The following is a 20803-nucleotide window of genomic DNA, read 5'->3' on the forward strand; positions in this document are numbered from 1 at the left end:
ATCCTGAACCTGCAGACAGTTAAAAGACCCGAATCGGAGGACCTTCATTTGCAAGATGGGGCATATGGATGTAGCAGTTCCAAGAGATAAGTAGGTGTCAGGCTACACACACAGGCCTTAACGAATGATAAGGCGCTGCTCCATTTCCCACAACATAAACCCTGAATTATTAAACTGGTGATGGAAATACGCTGCTAAAACCTAAAAGTATTTCTGCTTAGTGTGACAGAAAGGTCAGGTGGTCAAGGAGCAAAGGAAATGGCCAAACATTTTTACACAAGAGAGAGACATGTTTCTAAATCTATGAAAATGAGAAAATCAACACACTTTTTCATTTTTATTACATAATTATTATTGTATCAGATTTACCAAACATAATAGAGATTTATATATAAAAATCAGTGTTTTTCAGTTCTGGTGCTGAAGGGCCGATGTTTAGCACAGTTTGTTGATTTCCCTGCTAAAACACACTTACATGTGTGGGTGTGTATGTGCAGAGAAACTGCAGAAGTGTGCTGAACACAGGCACTCCAGGATTGTAATGGATGAAACCCTGTAATAAATAATACACAATCCTGGACTAAACTGCAGTGCAAATAGTGAATCACTTATTTTAGGCTTAATCTGGGTGTGAGAGACTGACTCGGTGAGAAGGTTCTTGTATTTGCTAGTATCATTATTATTCTTTTTAACTGGTTACATCTGTCAGTCAAAGCAAGTCAATCAACACTTAAAAGATATTCCAGCCTTGCAGTGAAGTGTGTCTAATTTGATATTTATTAGATTTAAATAATAATATATGTTGAATATTGAATTATTCAATAATATATAAATATAAGAATTACGTAAACAATAAAAAATGATTAGATACATGTTCTCTGTTCCCTGGATAATTATTTACATACAAGTTTTAAGTTTGAAATGACTTGAGTAAAGATTATAAAGAGTATAATGGATGTATCAATTTTATGTTCTATATGTTTTTAGATTGTTAAAAAAAGTAATGTAAAAGAGACATTTTATAATGTAATAAATTAATTGAATAAATCCGAATTTATTAAATATGATACAAATTAAAAGTCACATTTGCAACGTGATATTATTATTATTATTATTATTATTTGTATTGAACAGAAGGTCAAAAAAACACTCAGCTTTACATTATTAGAATTGTCTTGCAATTAATTCGTAATTAAGTCTTAAAGTGTTAAGAGAATAATATTAATAATTAGTTTTTATCATAATAATTAGTCCATAATGATCATGCAGTGGGCCCTACATTACAGTTCGTTGGGGTAACAGCGACCCCGTGTGGCTCCGTTAAACAGTCACAGGCAGACGTCATCCTCTCGCGCCGCTGGAGATGAGGGATATGTGGTTCGGCGCGGTTAGCTTCGTTGGGCAGCGGCGGCGCTTCAGCTCGTTTCTGGGCTTCATTTCATAAGCAGTTCTCCCAGCTCCGGTTCTGTGTGTCAGTTCTGTGCCCTTTCTCTCGATTGCCGCCATCATTTGCTTCTCTTCTGCTTCAGTTTAGTGTAGAAATGGGCGTGAACACGTAGCTAGCTCGGTTAGCATTAGCATTAGCTCCATTAACGGCCGGGCCGCCGTAGCGCCAAGCAGGTTTGAAAAGCAGCTGATGAAGCAGAGAGACAAGAGGGACGGTTTGAGACGAAAGACGGGGGTAAAACATAGTAAGTCATCCCTGTGATACTTATTGGTGTTTAGGGGGATGGGAAACCCACGTAGGTCACATTTATGATCTTTAGGAACTGCTGTGAGTTGAAGGAGGGAAGGAGGGAGGGAGCTAGTTAGGATCTCGCCTCCTGAACGAAGCTGGATGTGAAGCCTGTGTGTTGATACTGCTGGACCAGAGACCCCCCTGTCCTGTCTGCGGATTTACAGCCCCACAGTGGTCTGTAGTGGGGTGGTCTCCCCTGTCCCCACCTTAGCCATGTGTTCACCCACTGAAGGAAAATATGGGGGGCACAGCAGTCCCCACACCTGCAGGGTAGCTAGTAGCAATTGAACCCATCCCAAACACATCACAGAAAAATAATGATATTATGATGATTGTATTATTATTATTAATAATATTAATATTTAATAATAATAAAAATGATAGCTACACACTATAACAGCGTAAAGATGGCCCGTGTCATTTTAATACTTGAGAAATTGAGAATTATCAGAATGATCAACAGCTTTGTATTTATTTACTTATTAATTAAATATATTTGTATGATTTATATAATATATTTTTGGATTTCTTGGATTTCTGGATTCTGTGATTTTACCTTATTGACCACACCTTTCAGAAGTCGCCCAGAAATAGGCGCCCAGAAATAGTCGCCCAAAAATAGGCAATATGTGCAAATAAACACACACAGCTTGTCAGAGAAGTACTGGCTGTAGAATAGGACACTATAGGGCTAGAGGGGTATTAAGGCCCCCAGCAGTGGAAGAGCTGTGTTCTCTGAAATTATTGATGGTGCTTCATCTAATACTTACGGGATGAGGTGGGGTAGGGTGGTGATCATCCAACATTCTGACCTCATTAATGCTCAAAATCCTCACAGCTACGCTCCAGAGTCTAGTAGAAAGTCTTCTTCCCTAGACGGTAGAGGCAGTTACTTCAACAGAACCAGGATGTCCAAATACTTTTGTCTGTATAGTGTTGGTACGGTTCAGTTGAGTGATTTTGTATGAAAGATAAAAAAGGGAGATTTAATTCTGGCTAGTATTATTTCCTCTCCATGCAGAGATCATTTTTCGCCTGAAACTCTAATAAATCTGTAGTTCTAAAAAAAAAAATGTAGTTTGTCACATTTCTTTTTTTCTTTTTTCCCTTCAGAAGGGAACAATGGCTAATTGGACCCAGTTAAGGGTTAAATATGTGTGTTATTCTGTTCTAAAGCAGGATTTGCTGCAAGGTTTTGCTGTTGAGAATTGCCTTCGCCATGGAATCTGCATCAAATCCCACTCCACCAAGAGCCCAAAAAGGCTCTTCTCGTTCTCTGCAAAAACCCCAGCAGAACTCTGCCAAAGTAAGAAGTGTTCAGCTTTTTAAAAACAAGGAAAAGTCCTGTTGTAAGACAAATTGACAGTGTTGTGCTGTGGGTTCACCTGTTACTCCAGCATAGGTGACTATTGACTAAATTAAATCTCACATACTGTCCACTGGCTTAATCCCATTGTCTCTACTGTTAGAAATTTGTGTTTTGGCCTTAACTACTGCAGTGCTAGATTTTGAGAGTGGTCCAGCAGAATAAGGAGCCGCCAGAGGATCGCTAGTGCGAATCCCGGTCATGCTGTTAGCCATCCGGTGCAATGCTGGCCCATGCATCAGACGCATTCCCCTGAGAGCATTGGTTGTGTGGTGATGAAAAAGAGGCGCTGGCTGCCTGGGCACGTGTTGGAGGAGGCGTGTGTCCTTCTTCACCCTCCCAGTGTTGGGAGCATTGCATATTATAGGAGAAGAATATGTATGGGTTGGGTAATTGACGATCCACATTGGGCAGAAAATGGGTAAAATAACAATGAATAATAATAATAATAAAATATTTCAATAAGTGGAATTATGATGTAACCTAATTTTGGGAGATGGACCACACCCTAACTCCTCCTTCGCAGCCCTGTATACACCTTCCCCTCTCTTTTCACCCTCATGTCAAACATCACACTCACCACCACCCTTGTACTTCTTGCTTACCTCAGTACAGAGGGGCCTGGCTACATGCATCTATCACCAAGCCACCCAAACCCAAACGAGTTTGCCTCCTCCCCTTCCCATTGTTCCAGCTCCACAGGTGTGGTGCATACCTGCAATCCTCCGCATATTCAGTTCCTAAAAAAGTCATATTAACCAGTAATATCATGTTTTACCACCCCTACCACCAACCCCACGTATCATTGAGTGAAAGCTAGTTTATAAACCCTCCCTGATAGTTTGCTGAACTCATAAACTGTCACCATAAACATGATCATTGTTAATGATCAGCGTAGACCGTGCCCACATGGAGTTTTCCCACTTATATAATGCAGTCCTTTAACTCCGTGCTGCACAGACTGAGCTTTCCAACTTCAGTTCAAAGTAACAAAGTAGCACAGGAAAGTATATGAAGAAAAAACTTTTGGGCTAACAAAATGGGAACCGTAGTTAGATCATAAGAGTGTAGCTGAAGTGTTATGAGCAGTTTGTGATTAACCTGTGGCTCTGTCTCAGAGAGAAAACAGCAAACCCAGCCACAAGCAGAGTCTCCAGGAGGCCAGGAGGAAGGGCAGAATGGACAGAGGCAAAGCAGAAGAGGAAATGACTAACAAGCTTAAAAACCTGGTACGTGTGTCAGAGCTACATTGGTACAGTATTTAAATTGTATATCATTTTTATTTCTAGTTTTATTGTTTATTCATTTTAATTGATTTAGTTCTGTTAAAGTTGTTTAAGTCATATCTTTGTACTCTCTGCTCTGTGCACAAATCTTTAATAGAACACACACTGTACTGGTCATGATATGCAAGTTCAGTAGAGTAAATACTTTTTGAAAAGTGTGTAAATGGGTTCGAAATTATGTGCTTGTAGGATTTGCGCTGCACGCCCAAGGCAACTGGAACTGGCCTCGTTTACTCTGATGCTTTTTCTCGCCATCGCTGCCTCTGGGACACTGGGTGAGTGTAGTTATACATCTGGCCTATTCAGTGTAAATAACAATTAGCAAGTAATGCATTTTGTGACAAATAGAGCGCTGCAGAGGACATGGATGTTGAGAGAGAGTTTGTATAGGAGAGGATTTAGTTGTTTTAATGGTTTACTTGTTGGTGCTTACTGAAAGTGTGGCCTTATGCTCCAGAAGGGACGAAGAGGACTGAGAGAGAGCTTAGTGAAAGTTAGTCTATAACAGTAGAGATAGGTGAGGTGGTTAGATTAAAATCTCAATTAGAATCAGATTTGTTGTTGAGTATGTCGACACACAAAATAAATTTGGTTCTGGCCATTGGTTTCTTTTTAGCGCTGTAGAGATACAGAGGATGTACATAAAGTTTATAAACAATAGACAGTATACACAGCATGCAAGAAACAAGTAGACTATACTAGGACAGTGAAATACAGAGATTGTATACAGACAAAAATGCATGATATACAGAAACATACAGATTTTATAGGGGCAAGCAATATAGAGAAGTGTGTATTGGGGTAGTGCAAACAACAGTAGTGTATGAATGGGAATAAAATTTAAGTAAACAGTGTTGTGTAAGTCAAGCAGGGTGTGATAGCTGTCTGGAGAAAAACAGGAGTAGCTATGGACTAGCAGATGATATTGCTGGTCAGATATTTAAGAGAGTAATGGCAGGAGGAAAGAAACTCCTCCTGTAAGACTGGGCTTTTCGGTCTGCATTTTTGTAAAACGGTAGGGCCTAGGTTCATCTGTTTATCGCTTTTCGTTATTTTCCTTGAATACAAACTCAAGCATTGAAGAAGAGCGCTTTCTGGAGTCCCTGTAAGAACACCTGTAAACAGGAAGCCGTTCTCAAAGGGCAAGGTTTTTAGCCATGCAGGTGATAAGTTGAAGCGGAAGTGAAATCCGGCTGTGGAGGGGACCTTGGCTCTCCCCGGCCGCGCTGGCATTCCCAAGCCCTTTTTGGTGCAGTGGAGTGGAGACGACGATCCCAGGTATCCACTGCGCCAGTAGCACTGGGGTTCAGAGGGCTGTGTAGGAGGCGTCCTAGGCAGCCTCCAGCCTCGTCCTCTGTTGACGGAGCTCTGCCTGCATCTCCAACAGCAGCTGGATCTGCCAGTCAAGCTGGGCAAGCTCCTTGCTGAACGTCTAAAGAGCTCATTTCTCCACGGTCGCCATGATCCTCGAGGTAAACAAAAAGACAGAAATGCAAACGGCAGTTAGTTAGACGATGTAATGTGCGGTAACACGTCGTAGTTGGTACAAAGATTACAATAACTGGCTAAGATAAATAAGCCAAAGCAAATATTAAGGAATATTAAAGGAGGACTAGGAGTAACGAGCTATTGGAGAGCTAACAAACAGCAGGTACACCAGAGTCTGCTTGAAGCAAACCTTGGTGCAGCGATTTCAGGAGGACCAGAGTGTGGGTCTCTGGACCGCTGCTGGGCTCAAAAACAGCTTTAATACTTGATCAAACGTGCTGAACTCAGAACAGGCGCTTTCAGGGTCAGTTAAAAAAAACTACTAGTGTGAAAACGCCCATATTGAAATGGGTTCTGTAAAGAGTTTGCGTGTTATTATTATTTATTTCCCTTCCAGCCACCCAGAGTGTCCAGAGAGAGTCACTACTATAGTGAAGTTAATGGAGAAGGAGGGGCTCCTGTCTCGCTGTGTGCAGGTGGAGGTAAGAAACAGAACTCCTGATTATTGTCTGTGTGTTTCAGAGTAAAACACCCTGGACAAGTGTTGTTAATAAGACTGTGTCAGTTTTAGCTCTCATTCTCATCAGGCGTTCACACAGCTGTGTGTATGTTCATATTTCAGACTAGAGCTGCAACAGAGGAGGAGCTTTCTCTGGTTCACACGTAGGTTTCTTATACTTCTTGAGGAACATGAAGTGGATGATGTGAGGGGTGGTGAGAGTAGTTTGTGTGGTATTTGTCACAGTTGTTTTGCTGTTTTTGACAGGAAAGAGTACATTGATCGGATGAGGTCCACTCAGAAGATGACAGAAGAGGAGCTGAAGGCCGTCTCTGATGGCTATGACTCTGTCTACCTTCATCTTGTGAGAATTACAGGTTTATTATCTACGATCTATGAAAATTGTGTTTTATTAGTGGGTTTGTTATGTGTGGTTCATATTTGTATGTTTGTGAAGTGCATGTGGGCAATATGGCAAAACTATAACATACCATTTGAATTTTATGATATACACATATACATATATTTTATCAATATATGATTTTGTCTTTTTGAGGATTGCAAACAAGCTAGAGGGCACTTAAAAGGGCATCGCATTTTTATAAGGTGGAGTTTTATATCATTGTTTTTATATTTAAAAAATATCATCAAAAAAAGAAAGAAAAATTAAACTATTAGTGAAAAATATTTGAATGATGTATTTTAATAAAATATTTTACTGACATCCAATCAGATTCTACAGCTTTTCAGTTACTGTGCAGTTCGTCCAGTTACCTTACACATAGCTTAGTGTTTATAGGCTCTCTGTGAACGAATGTCAACAATAAGCATAAATTGGTGTAATTTCTCCACAGTCATGGAAAAAAAGTAATATTCTCCATCCTCAGTTTGAAGGCGGTGCTGGTGTGCTAAAGTTAGTTTATATGTTTTAATGTGTGTCTCGTTTTTCATATTTATCTTTTGTAACAATACTTCCTGTTTAGGACACTTTCAGCTGTGCCTGTCTAGCTGTTGGCTCTGTCCTCCAACTGGTTGACAAGGTGATGACTTCAGAGCTTCGGAACGGTTTCTCTGTGTCCAGGTAACTTTACCTGATAGGAGGTTCATTCGTTATATGTTAGTGTTTCTACATCTTAGTTCTGGGTTAGTCTTAAACTGAACACTTCCCCTACTGCACCACACCTGATTCAGCTTAAGAATTATTGGCACTTAGTTAATGTACTGAAGCAGCTGTGTAAAACACTAAACTACACTGAGATGTGGTCCTGCAGCACTGGCTTAGAGAACCCATGTACTATGTAGTATGATACAGTTCAGTGTTTGATTTATGGTTCAGGCCCCCAGGACACCACGCTCAGGCTGACCTGATGAATGGATACTGCATGTTCAATAACCTGGCAGTGGCAGCACGCTATGCTCAGAAACAGCATGGCGTCCAGAGGTGAGAGTGCTTAGCCTTTTTATTTGTCAGCCTGTCAAACGCTACATACTGGCAGGAGGCATTTCATATGGTGTGATAAACTTCTGTTGGATTTTTTATGTTCAGTTTATGACGCATGTTTTTTTGTGCTGCAGAGTTCTGATTGTGGACTGGGATGTGCATCATGGTCAGGGAATACAGTACATCTTCCAGGACGATCCCAAGTATGTACTTTCCGCTCTGTTAACAATGAGTTCTTGAATTGGTTCAGATGCAGTTCAATTTTGGGTGATACAATATTAAATTAGGCCTCTGTACAAAAATACAGTAGAATCATAGCCAATACTACTGTAACTATAAGAATTCTGTTACACTGTTAATTAGATCAATTAACATTAGATTAGTGAGGCAGTGGTGGCTCAGCGGTTTGAGCTCCGGGCTGTTGATGACCGGGTCTATCGACAAGCTGCCATTGTTGGGCCCTTGAGCAAGGCCCTTTACCCTCTCTGCTCCCTGGGCGCTGGAGCTGGCTGCCCACAGCTCTAGGTGTGTGTGTGGATTTGATTGCATCCACTGTTCCACAGCTTATTGCTGGGAGGCTTTATATCCCTCTAGCCCACACCTGGCAGTAGGCAGCATGGTGCCAATAGGTTCATAGGTTTATCTGCTCCAGACAGTCCTATTCTATTGGCAGTACTTCTCTACAGGGACTTAACAAGCTTGCATGTATGCCAGCAAAGGGTGCAACTTAAAGTAGCTGAATGCATTCATTAGGGGGGGTGTCCACAAACATTTGGACATTGTAGTGTATCAGAATACTGCTACATTTCTGATAACATTTGCATATCTCATTGCTCTGAATTAAGGCTCTGTCTCTCTCTTTTGCAGTGTTCTTTATTTCTCTGTGCATCGTTATGAGGACGGTTCATTCTGGCCACACTTGCAAGAATCAGACAGCAGTGCAGTGGGTTCTGGGCTGGGAGAAGGCTACAATATTAACCTGCCCTGGAACAAGGTTCACCTTCTCAGTGTTTAAACTGTACATTGAGCATTAGCTCAGACACTTTGTTAAGCATTGCACAGTGTGTTGCGACCAAAGTACAAAACAAATGTTAAATAAAAAGATGTGTAGTAGATGGTGGGTGAATTTATGACTCCTGTATAGTAACTGTAGTTCATGCATGCTGTGTGTGATGCTGTTTAGACAGGGATGCAGGATGGAGACTACGTTGCAGTGTTCCAAAGACTTCTCCTGCCCATAGCCTATGAGGTACCAACTACACTACTTAAACAATTTTTTGAGGTCTGACAGCCTTGCTGTTGTGTTGAGCTTTCTAATTGCTGTACTGTGGTGAATAATGAAAGAGTTCTTTTTGATTTTTACCTGAGTTTTTGTGTGTGTGTGTGTGTGTTTGTTTTTAGTTCCAGCCTCAGCTTGTGTTGGTAGCCGCAGGCTTTGATTCTGTGGTTGGTGACCCCAAGGTGTGTCATTCTTAACACTTATTTGTCCTTTTACTAAATTTCACTACATAAATCAATAATAGAATCCCAGTTATACAATTGGTTGTTAATTTACCACAGTGTTGAAGAGTAACAGAGTGTTGTCTGCCTTTATGTGCATTTAGGGTGAAATGTGTGCAAGTCCCCAGTGTTTCTCTGTACTGACCCACATGCTGATGGGGCTGGCCCAGGGCAAAATAGTGCTTGCATTGGAGGTAAGAGGGTTGTTGACATGCACTTGGCTATTGACTGGAATGTCTTAGCTTTGTTACATTTAGGTAACAAATATAGATAATACTGAATCTAAGAATAATAGTGTGTATTCCACATCATTTAACAATGGCAGCCAAATCTTAACGCTTAAAGTCTTATGCTTTGTCTTGTGTGCGGTTACATTCATACTACTGGTTGTGTATGTTTCCTGTCAGGGTGGCTATAACCTGCAGGCCACGGCAGAGGGCGCCTGTGCTAGTTTGAGTTCATTGCTAGGTGACCCCTGCCCTCACCTCACCTCTCCAGGAGCCCCAAGTGAAAGGTGAGATACCTGCAATGCCTCCCTATGTCTTCTAGCTGCAGTACATGATATCTTGACCACCCTGTTGGGTTTGTTTGCAATATATTTGTCTTTGTCTGCGACAGTGCTCTGAAGTCCATCTCTAAGACTGTTTCTGCACTGTATCCATTTTGGACAAGTTTGCAGACACTAGGTAAGAGCCCAGTAAATGAATGTGTACACTTCATCAGATGGTTATATATAAGGTGTCTGCAGTAGGTATGTGTAATGCAATTCTTCAATTTCTCTTTTGTATGTTCTCTGTTTTGTATATGAACCCTAACATTCAGTTTCAGTTCAGAATTGAGTTTCAGATTCTGTGATACAGATTGAAAAGGATAACATTTAAATTCAGTTTTTTTTAAGTCAAATGTCTAATGGCATGATTCTAACCCCACAACATACAGCGGTGAGATTCAAAAAAACTTTGTTAGCTGCTTGTAGAATTTATATAAATATGTAATAATAATGTGGAACATTTTAAACGCAATTTTTTTGAAAATAAATTTATTTTTATAAAATCAATTGGACCAGGGGTGCAAAATGCATAATACTAATATCTATTATATTTATTCCATTCATTTAACATATTTTTTCCCTTAATTTAAATATTATTGTGTTTTAAATAGATGAGGGATACTAATTCTATAGTTTTGTTTCACATTTCATAGCATTTATTAAATATTTGTGGCATTAATGTAGGTTTTGAGTCATACTGTAAATCTGACTGAGTTAAATTATTAAGTTTGACTAATTGTGCTTTTTGAACTCATTCACTACGTTCTGGATGTTCTTTCTTAGTTTATTTGCTTATATGGTTGCACCGGTATACTGTTGTTGGGTATACCATGGTATGAAAATTGTTTACATTTGCAACCTACCAGAGAATCCCAACAAATCCTTACTATTTTCAAAATCAATGTTATTAAAAGCCACTCAATCAATCAATCGATTAATGGAAAAAATTATCAGCAGATTAATCCATAATGAAAATAAACGCTAGCTGGAAACATAATTGTTCAAAAGAGCTTCACTTCAGATTTCATATTTATTTTCAAAAGGGATAATTTTTACAACTACCTTCATGAATAACATTGTTTTAACTACAGTAAAGCTGTTTTCATTCCTTTAAGGTTTTATGTAAAACAATATTAATAAGAGGAAGAATTGTGAAATATCAGACTGTGATGCTGTAAAACTGATATTTTCTGAGCTTATCATACAGTGAAACTCTCATACTGTTGCAGCCCTATTCACTGTGATTGGTCATGGGAAATACACTCCTGATTAATTGATAATTCTGTGTTCTCTAGTATAGTTCATTTCTTCGTCTCTCAGCAGAAGGATATGTGGAGCTATTGTTCCCATGAACTATTTTATGTGTTCTCTAGAGGGCGGCCCTCTTTCTGAGGCTGAGCCCCTGCCCTCTGCTGTTTGTGCCGAAATGAAACCAGAGTCTTCCTTACGCAGCACTGGTCTTGTGTATGACCAGTGTATGATGGAGCACCACAACATGTGGGACAGGTATGAACACACATACAGGCACACTCGTTCACATCACATCTTTAAACATTAATGTCTGTTACCAAAGATACCTTTCTTTTCCTGAGCATATTAATCTAGCTCTTATTGTGTATATATACACTCTTCCAGTCATCATCCGGAGCATCCACAAAGAATCTTTCGGATCTTTTCTCGTCATGACGAGTTGGGGCTTGTGGAGCGTTGTCAACGAATACCAGCCCGTTTAGCCACAGAGGAGGAGCTTGCGCTCTGTCATGGGTAACACACCTAGATATTGTGCTTAAATGAGAAATAAGACTTTTCGTTTTTTCCTGTGTTCTTAAATCGTCTTTCCCTCATTTGCTCTCTTGGTCTTGCTCTTTTTCTAGCTTGGAGCACATAGCCACAATAAAGAGCACAGAACAGATGAAGCCCAGAGACCTGAATAGGCTGGGAAATGACTATAATTCCATCTACATTAGTAACGAGAGCTACAAGTGTGCATTGCTTGCAGCTGGAGCCTGCTTTAACTCGGCCCAGGCCATCCTCACTGGCCAGGTTAGTCTTTTGCTTCTGCCTAGGTGGCCACTCAGGCAAGAACGGTGTGTATTTATGTGTGTGTGTGTGTGTGTGTGTGTGTGTGTGTGTGTGTGTGTGTGTGTGTATACATATATATACTGAGCAGTAGACAGAGTTACTCCAACAAAAGCCAAATAAACTCTTTTCTAATACCTTTGATATCCAAAGAAACAATGAATTTAGCAGGTGTCCCAATACTTTTGTGCAAATAGTGTATATTAAAAGTTTTGATAAAAGGTTGGGGAAATAATTAGACACATTACAGTTTTTGTAAATATGTAATTATTTAGTAACTTATTTATAAAAGAAACTGCAATACTGAATAAAACATCTAACATACATTTTGATATCTAGTTTATAGTATTTATTTTCTGTTACTGTTTTATAGCAAAATGTTTAAATATGAGAAGTGATTTCAGACTTTTGTCTGTAACAGTATCAAGTGTATGAATTGACTACTGAACACAGATAACAGCTTGGTTTTAAACACGACCCTCTGACTGACATGCTGTTTATTAGTCTAATGAACAAAGAGAGGGGTGTTGGTGGGGAGGCAGAACTTGTTTTTTTCCACAGAACTTTCTGCTTTGTTGTAGGTGAGAAACGGCGTGGCTATTGTGCGTCCCCCTGGTCACCACGCTGAGAAAGATACAGCGTGCGGCTTCTGCTTCTTCAACACGGCTGCCCTAACTGCCCGCTATGCCCAGAGCATTACCCACAGTGCCCTGAGGGTCCTAATCCTTGACTGGGATGTGCACCATGGAAATGGCATCCAGCACATCTTTGAAGAGGATGACAGGTGTGCCTGGAGTTCTTTTCTAGTTTCACTTGATAGATCTTGATCCTTTTGCTCAACTAGAAATATCTGAGAGAGCCTGATTGTAGTCTGGCGGGTAAGTATGGTGTGCCTTAATGCTGCTGTGCTATGCAAGGCTTTTGACCTCAGATTGCTTTGGGGAAAAATATATTGGATGCTTGTAGATGAGAGTATTTTCTTAATTATAATTTCAGAGAGAGATCTCAGAAAGTGACAGTACTATAAAATGTAATGTTTTCTGCTTATTAACACACTATAATGTATTTTTATAATCATCACTCGCCTGATTCTGCCTGATAAGTAATCATTTAGTAAAATCAGGAATATTGGAATAAGAATACTGTTGTGTCCTACAGTGTCCTGTACATCTCTCTTCATCGCTATGAGGACGGTACCTTCTTTCCTTCCTCAGAGGATGCTAATTATGACAATGTGGGACAAGGGAAGGGTGCAGGCTATAATGTCAACATCCCCTGGAATGGAGGCAAGATGGGGGATCCAGAATACCTGGCTGCCTTCCACAATGTGGTGATGCCTATAGCACGCGAGGTAAGCCTACAACTCACACTTCAACTCAACATTCAACATATAAATACTATATGTCCAAATGTTTGTGGACACCCCTTCTAATGAATGCAGTCAGGTACTTTAATTTGCTCCCATGTCTGACAGATGTGCGAATGCACACACACTGCTTGTCTAGTCCCTTTAGAGAATACTGCCAATAGAATAGGACTCTCTGGAGCAGTTAAACATAAACCTCTTGGCACCATGCTGCCTAATGTCAGGTGTTGGCTAAAAGGGTATAAAGCCCCCAGCATTGAGCTGTGGAGCATTTTGGAATGAGTTGGGGATGAATGAGGTTGTGTTGCCTCAGAGCTTGGCCCTAACTTGTTCTTATTGCTAAATGCAATCAAATCCTCACAGTAGAGAGTAGACAGTAAAGACAGTTACTCCGACAAAAGCAGGATCAACCTTCTTTTTTTATTATTTTTTTTATATATATAAATACCCTTGATTTCAGAAGAAAGTCATTGAGCAGGTGTCCCAATACTTTCGTCCATGTAGTGTTTGTGTGTGTGTGCCTCTTTACATATATGAATATGTAATTTCTGATTGCACTCATTTTTGATCTCACTTTTCTGTTATTCTATTTGGCCAGTTTGCCCCAGAGCTGGTGCTGGTGTCAGCTGGGTTTGATGCAGCACGGGGTGATCCATTAGGGGGGTACCAGGTCACCCCAGAGGGCTATGCCCACCTAACTCACCAGTTGCTGAGTCTAGCTGCAGGAAGAGTTTTGGTCATCCTGGAGGTATGTCCCACTGAAAAAGCTATTCAGATTTGTTTCCAGACCTTATAACCAAATTTAGAATATATAGACCTGCTGTTTTCTAATTAACTGGACAGTTTAGGTGAGGTATAATGACAGTCCTGTTAATTCAGTGTGTAGATTTCACATATAATTAGGCAGGGTTACTTTTTACACCTTTACTTGTCTTATTGATTATGTAAAACCTAGAAGTTGTTCTTTCTTACTTACGTCCTGCATAGGGAGGTTATAACCTCAACTCTATCTCTGAGTCCATGGCCATGTGCACCAGCATGCTCCTTGGAGATGCACCCCCAATGCTGCCCGCTTTGCCCCCTCCACACCGTAATGCTGCAGTCACCATTAACAATGTCCTGAGAGCACATGCACCCTACTGGAGATCTCTCAGAATACAGAGTAAGGCTGTTTTTAGCTCCTCTCACACAAATAGTGTTTGAACATATAGTTCATTTATAATAGTTATATTATTTTAGCATCCAAGGTGCTCTTACTGGCACAGGTAATTTATTATACTTTAGGAATATTACTAATAGCCTCTGAAAATGCACACTGCTACGTTAGTTGAGCATGATGAGCAGTGCACAACCTTCAGTTTACAGATCAAGATTTTCTTGACACAGCTGCTACAAATAGTGGGAAACTCATAATTGGTCTTTAATGCTCATTATTTTCTCTTTCTGTGGTTCACTGTCAGTTCCAGAGTTTCTGCGTTTGTCCCTGCCCTCTCCTCAAACCAAAAACAAGCGAACCTCAACAGGGAAAAGCAAAAAATCTCCACGTCAGGTCACACCTGCACGAAGTTCCAGCCAGCAGCAGCAAATTTCCCCAGTGAAAACTTCACCAGCATCACCTCCTATCACCCAGGAGGACTCGGGCCTAGACGAGCTCACTCAGGGCCTGCACTCACTGGACCTCAGCTCATCTACCTCAGCCAATTCCAGTCCGACGTCCATCCCTGTTGGAGGTGCCCGACCCAAGGTGAAGCCTAGCCCACAGAGAGATGTCACAGCAACACTGGAAGAGTCACCTGTGAAAGTCTTAGAGAGTGCCAGAGATGAACCCGGGGTAAAAACTGAGTCCACGCCTATTAAAGAGGAGAAGCAGGTAAACTAATTAACTACCAAGCCCTTCAAACATTAACCTGCATCAGAACTATGATTTTTCCTTCTTACAGCCAGTTTGAAATGGTCAGTATTCAGTACCATTTTTGGTACCCCAAATAAGAAGCTTAAAAAATTGACTTACTGACCCGAATGTTTAGTCTAGCTTGCACTTAAAGCACCACGAAGGCACAGCAGAGGTTAGTGTTAAAATATTATAATTCTCTATATAATATTTAGGTTTGGAAATGTGTCTGTAATGTGCACTGTTTTACTTACACTGTACTAACTTATATTAGGTTCAGTTTTAATGTATTGTTTATGAATTATGTTGTAAATATGGCAGTTCCATCAGTGCAGGACTAGCCTAGATAGTAAATAAAAAGGAGAAAAGAGGCATGTCTTCTTTTTCTGGAGTATATTATATGTGCCTCCTCTTATATGTTCTGCAGTGACTGAGTTGATGAAAGCATGACTTTTATTTTTATTTCTTTCAGTCATTTCCAGATGCAGCAGAAGCAGATGCTGTTGCCATGGGTGACCAGGACAGCGGTGTGCTCGAGGGAGCCTGTGGCTACACCAAGAAGTCTGTCTTTGAGCTTGTCTGTGGCGCAGTGGATATGGGCGGGGTATAGTATCTCAGTCTCAGTGTTTATCGTACAATGTTCTCTGCCATTATACAGTGTGGTGTTTGGATTTAAAGTGAAGAAGAAAAAGAAGCGGACATGTCAGCCTAAATGTATGTGTGTGTGTGTGTGTGTGTGTGTGTGTGTGTGTGTAAAAAATAAATAAATAAATAAATAATAATAATAATAATAAAAAAAATATATATATAAAAGAATGAGAACATGATTATTACTACAATTGATTATGATTATTATTTAATAAGCATCAGTGTGTGTGTGGGGGGTTTGTGGCTTTTAGCTCACTGTAAGTTTAAGACTGGTAACCTTTGGCATAGTATATCTGAAGGTTGAATGAATTTTGTTATAGTAAAATATATAAATAATAAATATAATAATATAAATATGTAATGTATGAGTTTATATCTGGTAACTCAGATAAACAGCCTGTCTTGATAAACAACCTGAATCCTGCTGACCGTGCATGCTAGGTAAATCCCAGAAAAACAATAGTTAGTGGGTGCAGTTGAGGGGGAGGAGTGTGTGTTTTTTCCCCTTCACACTCTGTATGTGTTGTGCTACAAAGGCCAGAACAATTGTTGAGGGACACAGGGGTTCCAGGGCTGTTTTTTTGGACTTCAGTCTATATGTTGTCAGAGAGCATTTGTTGAGGGACTTGTTAAGCTGGCTGTTCATAGGCAAATCAGCTTTGCCTACTGGTTTTCTGCTGACCTGATCGACCAATGAGGAACACTTGCCAGCTGACGTCCACATGTGCTCCAGAAAGCCTTCGGGAATGGTATATATGGATGGGGATATCTCACAGGTAGCAGAGGACTGTATGCCCATACCTATACCTTTTGGCCTAAAGGTTTACTGAATAATTTGGAAACTTTAGGATGGACGTAAGTCTCTTTGTTTCATCAGTTGGTGTCTTCTGGTTGGAGAGATCATGGTTCAGTTTTATTTTGGTTGCATATTGTCACAGAAGAGGGGTTCTAAGGGCATTTTCAAGCCTGCACTGTTTTAGTCAGACTCTAGTTTGTTTTTACCTTTGGTGTGATGTGTTTAGACAGGTGTGAATTGGGATTCTGACCAAAACAACGCCACCAAGATCCTTGCGAAGAGGTGGTCTCTGTCCCGTCCCAAGCAGACTCTAAAGCGGTTTGTTTGTGGTGAGACGTTGATCTGACCTCGATCCGACCCAACTATCAGGTGTACTGTGCCAGTCTGAGCTAAACGGCTCCCACAGCCAGGTGTAAACCTGGTATACTACTGTAATTACTACAATAATATCATCTCTTCTGTTGCTCCATGTTAAACTGCACAGAAATATGTTCTAGTCCAGAACACAGGACCTTCTTCCTGTATTTACATTTATTGCTCCCACCCAGATCTGGTAATAAATGTCTGACCAATCAGCAGAGAGTCCAGAGAGACCAGGTCTGACCAGTAAGCAGAGAAATTGCTCTCTGGTGGTTTGTTGTGGTTGATGCATTTTGGCTTGTTTTTTTTCCCTGTGTGAAAACAAACCAAACCAAGGGGAAAACAAGCCAACTCTAGGTGTGAAAACACCCTTAAACTTCTGAACAATGCTGTAGGTTAAATAATTCATGGTCTGGTTGAGTAATAATATTAGAAGTAACTTTACACTTCTCTGGGAATGCTTACAATGGCAGATAACTGCATAAAGTTTTAAAGAGCAGTGAAGTATTTATTATTATGAATATTCAGACACTGGGATTGCAATATAAATAATATTTAAAATCTAAATTAATAAAACATCAATAAAGTAAAACACTACAAAGTTTTCCCATCACACCGCCTTATTCACATTAATGGGCTTTCCTTGCTTAGTAAACACAATGGGTATTATCGAGATTAGCAAAAATGATTGAGGTTATGATCATAAACATAAGTTGATAATGTGATTATTGGAACAGACCTAGACTGCTAGACCTCTGCACTGTTAGTAAAATCTAGGATATCATCAAGTGGGTTCTCTTTGTTTTTTTAGGACACAATGTACGTAGTGGACCCACTGGCATGGTGCCCACACCTGGACTCAGTGCGACCAGTGCCAGCAGAGGGCGTTGATGTGTTCCGCCCATGTGAGGAGTGTGGAGCTGATGCAGAGAACTGGATCTGTCTCTGCTGCTACAAGGTATGAGAACAAATTCCAACCCTTCTGCTCATAAACCCCCAGTCGTTAGTAAGACATAATAGGCAGCTCAGAATAATATCATCCTTATTATGATAGTATGACCTTCTTGCAGTGTTTATCTTAACCGTGGACTTGGTGGAATTACCCTTATGAGTCTAGGTGGTTGTTTCTTAAAGCAGGATAGCCTGATAAGTGCACAGCCAAGGCTTTCCAATAGCAAGAGTTGGAAAGCACAGTCTGCACTAGGAAGTTAATCTACTTGGCTTTGTGAACGTGCCCCCAGACCACAGATTATCAGTTTTAATCCACAAGGAAAGATTATTGTTTTGGGTCTGTTCCAGCTGCAATAGATAACAGATTTGGTACAGGTATTAAGACAGAACAGCAGAAAAGTATCGAATGAGCACTTTTAACTGCAGTTTTTTTTTTATGTATTTCGTCCGACGTGTGCAGGTGCTGTGTGGGCGCTTTGTAAATGAGCACATGGTGACCCATGGCCAGGTGTCCGATCACCCCATGGTTCTCAGCTTTGCTGACCTGTCCGTCTGGTGCTACCCCTGTGAGTCCTACGTCCACAACAAGGTGAGTGCAGCTGCAGGTCATATGACTCATAAATACTGCTGTTGCTTGGGTTGTGCTGTGCTGCTGTGACTTGTTTTATTTGCTGTGTGTGTATGTATGTGTGTGTGTGTGTGTGTGTGTGTGTGTGTGTGTGTGTGTGTATGTGTGTGTGTATATATATATATACACACACACATACTATATAACCAATAAACAAGTTTGAAAGACAAACTCACTTACATTATGTTGAGGCTTTGTGCCAAAGAATCTGGTCCAGAGCTCTCAGAACTTCAGACTGAGCTGAAGTTCTCCTTCCAACAAGACAACTCTGTGCATGTCCTTGAGTGGCCAGAGTGGCCCAGCCAGAGCCCTGGCTTTAAACCCAATCAAACATCTCTGGAGAGGCTTAAATATGGCTTTCCACTGACGATCCCCATCCAAACTAACTGAGCTTGAGAGGATCTGCAGAGAAGAATGGCAGAAAATCCCCAAATCCAGGTGTGCCATACTTGTGGGATCATACCCAAGAAGACCAGAGGCTGTAATTGCTCCCAAAAGTTCGGAGTAAAGGGTCTGAATAGTTAGGTCAATGCAATCTCCCCAAATTTGCATCTTTACAGGAGATGATGAAACCTTCCCAACTTTCAATTTGATGGAAGTCGGTGTAAAAAGAATTTATTGGAGCGTCTATTGGTTTATTCATCATGACATTTCTGAAAAGAACAACTGCCAGATTTACATTAAATGGCGAAATTATGAAGCTGTAAGGATTTTGTATAAAAGTGACAATTTGTATTTTCAATCAGGAATATTCCTAACCACTTATCTTTGATAATCACTTATTATTTACTCTGTGTATGTGTGTAGGTGCTGTACGAAGTCAAGAATGCTGCTCATGTGGCCAAGTTCGGAGAGGAAATACCCCCCATTAACTAAACCAGCAAAAAGGCACTGAAACGACAAGGATCACAATGTGTGGTGGTGGAGTGTGTGTTTGTATTTGCGTACGTGCATATTCACATGCATACAAGGAAGTAACAGGTGGTATAATGTGATGCAGAACCATGTGTGTGAGAAACCGTTTTCACACTCGTCTTCCTCCCCGAACGAATCAAACGTAACCATCTTCTTCCTCTCAGCAGGTGAGCCAAGCTCTTTCTCACTGTTAATCTCACTCTGTGAGGGACTGAGCTCGACATCACACTCTTCTCCTGACTCACACACTGCTTGACATTCTTTGCCAAACTGAGGTAATTTGCCAAACAAGCTTTAGAGAATTTTTTCACCTCATCAATCCTGTCGTGTTTATTAGGTTTATTTATTCCATCCAAACTACGCAGAATTAGTTTTCTAACCTTTCTGATAATTGGTAAAAATGACCAATAAACTAGCATGGTGCTAAGAACATCAGAGCAAACACCAGCCAAACATGCAGTGCATGCAGTTTTCCACACAAAATGAAATGATGTATGATGTTTGAAACTGAAGTTAGTTGTTTACATGTTCACCAAAACCCATAGAGGTAGTAGGATCAACAAATCAACATTAACTGACCACACAAACTGTCCAAGTCACAAGCAATAAAGAGTGCAATATTTCCTAAACTGAACAGTTGTTCAGACGGTTTAAATTTGTGCATTTTTCTGTTCTTTTAATCTTTTATATATTCCTTTTTCGGTTCCTCTTCAAACAACCTCTGTATCTGTTATTAGCTAAAAAATTAAAAAAAAAAAAATCATTGTAACTTATGATTTTGTAAGCTTTGGTACACAATACCCCAATACACTTTGAACATGAAGACGGCTCCTGTCCTTTTCTTTTTTTGATCATTAATTTGTGTAAAATTAATGATCATATTTTCGAAAGAAACTTTGTTTTGCCATGTTGTGCTGATTTGCTTGTTTGTATGGTTCAAAAATAATACACATTATTATTGTAGGTGCAGTTGCAATCTAAATTATTCAACCCCCATTACAAATTTGTCTTTTTAAGAAAAAATATACAAGCTTTTAGCTGTTTGCAATAAACCAAACAAGACCAACATAACCCTTTAGCAAGTACAGTCCCACCAGTGGGATTTGCCCCTGGCTAGCTGGATTGCCTGGCCCCACAGTGCAATGAAGCAACAATCAGCTCTAGTCCCACTAGTTCATCTAACCTTTAGTTGTGTTGAGCTGTTTAAATTGGTCTTGTTTGATTGGTTTATTGTAAACAGCTGTTAATTTTGCTAATTAGCCTAATTTGAAATGATTAAATATTTCCAATTGTAGCTTACA

At 40.2% G+C, this 20803-nt stretch overlaps 1 protein-coding gene across 3 annotated transcripts; it reads left to right on the forward strand.

Annotated features, from left to right (window-relative positions):
• Nucleotides 1–1372: 1372 nt before the first annotated feature.
• Nucleotides 1373–20301, forward strand: hdac6 (histone deacetylase 6). Of its 3 annotated transcripts, none has more exons than XM_072681412.1 (28): nucleotides 1373–1691; nucleotides 2915–3044; nucleotides 4223–4333; nucleotides 4580–4665; nucleotides 6276–6360; nucleotides 6501–6541; nucleotides 6645–6741; nucleotides 7361–7458; nucleotides 7714–7818; nucleotides 7953–8021; nucleotides 8686–8812; nucleotides 9002–9067; nucleotides 9220–9279; nucleotides 9423–9512; nucleotides 9726–9832; nucleotides 9937–10004; nucleotides 11242–11374; nucleotides 11504–11632; nucleotides 11743–11911; nucleotides 12529–12731; nucleotides 13106–13298; nucleotides 13912–14061; nucleotides 14301–14475; nucleotides 14774–15183; nucleotides 15677–15808; nucleotides 17820–17966; nucleotides 18420–18548; nucleotides 19395–20301. In XM_072681412.1, the coding sequence occupies exons 2-28, from the start codon at nucleotides 2958–2960 to the stop codon at nucleotides 19461–19463; spliced, it is 3336 nt and encodes a 1111-aa protein (XP_072537513.1). In that variant the 5' UTR covers nucleotides 1373–1691; nucleotides 2915–2957; the 3' UTR covers nucleotides 19464–20301. The 3 variants fall into 3 exon arrangements, with proteins under 3 accessions (XP_072537513.1, XP_072537514.1, XP_072537516.1); XM_072681413.1 differs by having other exon boundaries at nucleotides 2918–3044; XM_072681415.1 differs by lacking the exons at nucleotides 1373–1691; nucleotides 2915–3044; nucleotides 4223–4333; nucleotides 4580–4665 and adding an exon at nucleotides 5803–5862.
• The last annotated feature ends 502 nt before the right edge of the window (nucleotides 20302–20803 follow it).

This window comes from Salminus brasiliensis, chromosome 6, assembly GCF_030463535.1.
Source record: "Salminus brasiliensis chromosome 6, fSalBra1.hap2, whole genome shotgun sequence".
NCBI classification, from domain to species: domain Eukaryota; kingdom Metazoa; phylum Chordata; class Actinopteri; order Characiformes; family Bryconidae; genus Salminus; species Salminus brasiliensis.

Coding starts and splice junctions, on each gene's coding strand:
- hdac6 (XM_072681412.1), top strand. CDS start 2,958: ATGGAATCTGCATCAAATCCCACTCCACCAAGAGCCCAAAAAGGCTCT. Junction 4,334..4,579: donor CTAACAAGCTTAAAAACCTG/GTACGTGTGTCA, acceptor ATGTGCTTGTAG/GATTTGCGCTGCACGCCCAA. Junction 14,476..14,773: donor GAGATCTCTCAGAATACAGA/GTAAGGCTGTTT, acceptor GTTCACTGTCAG/TTCCAGAGTTTCTGCGTTTG.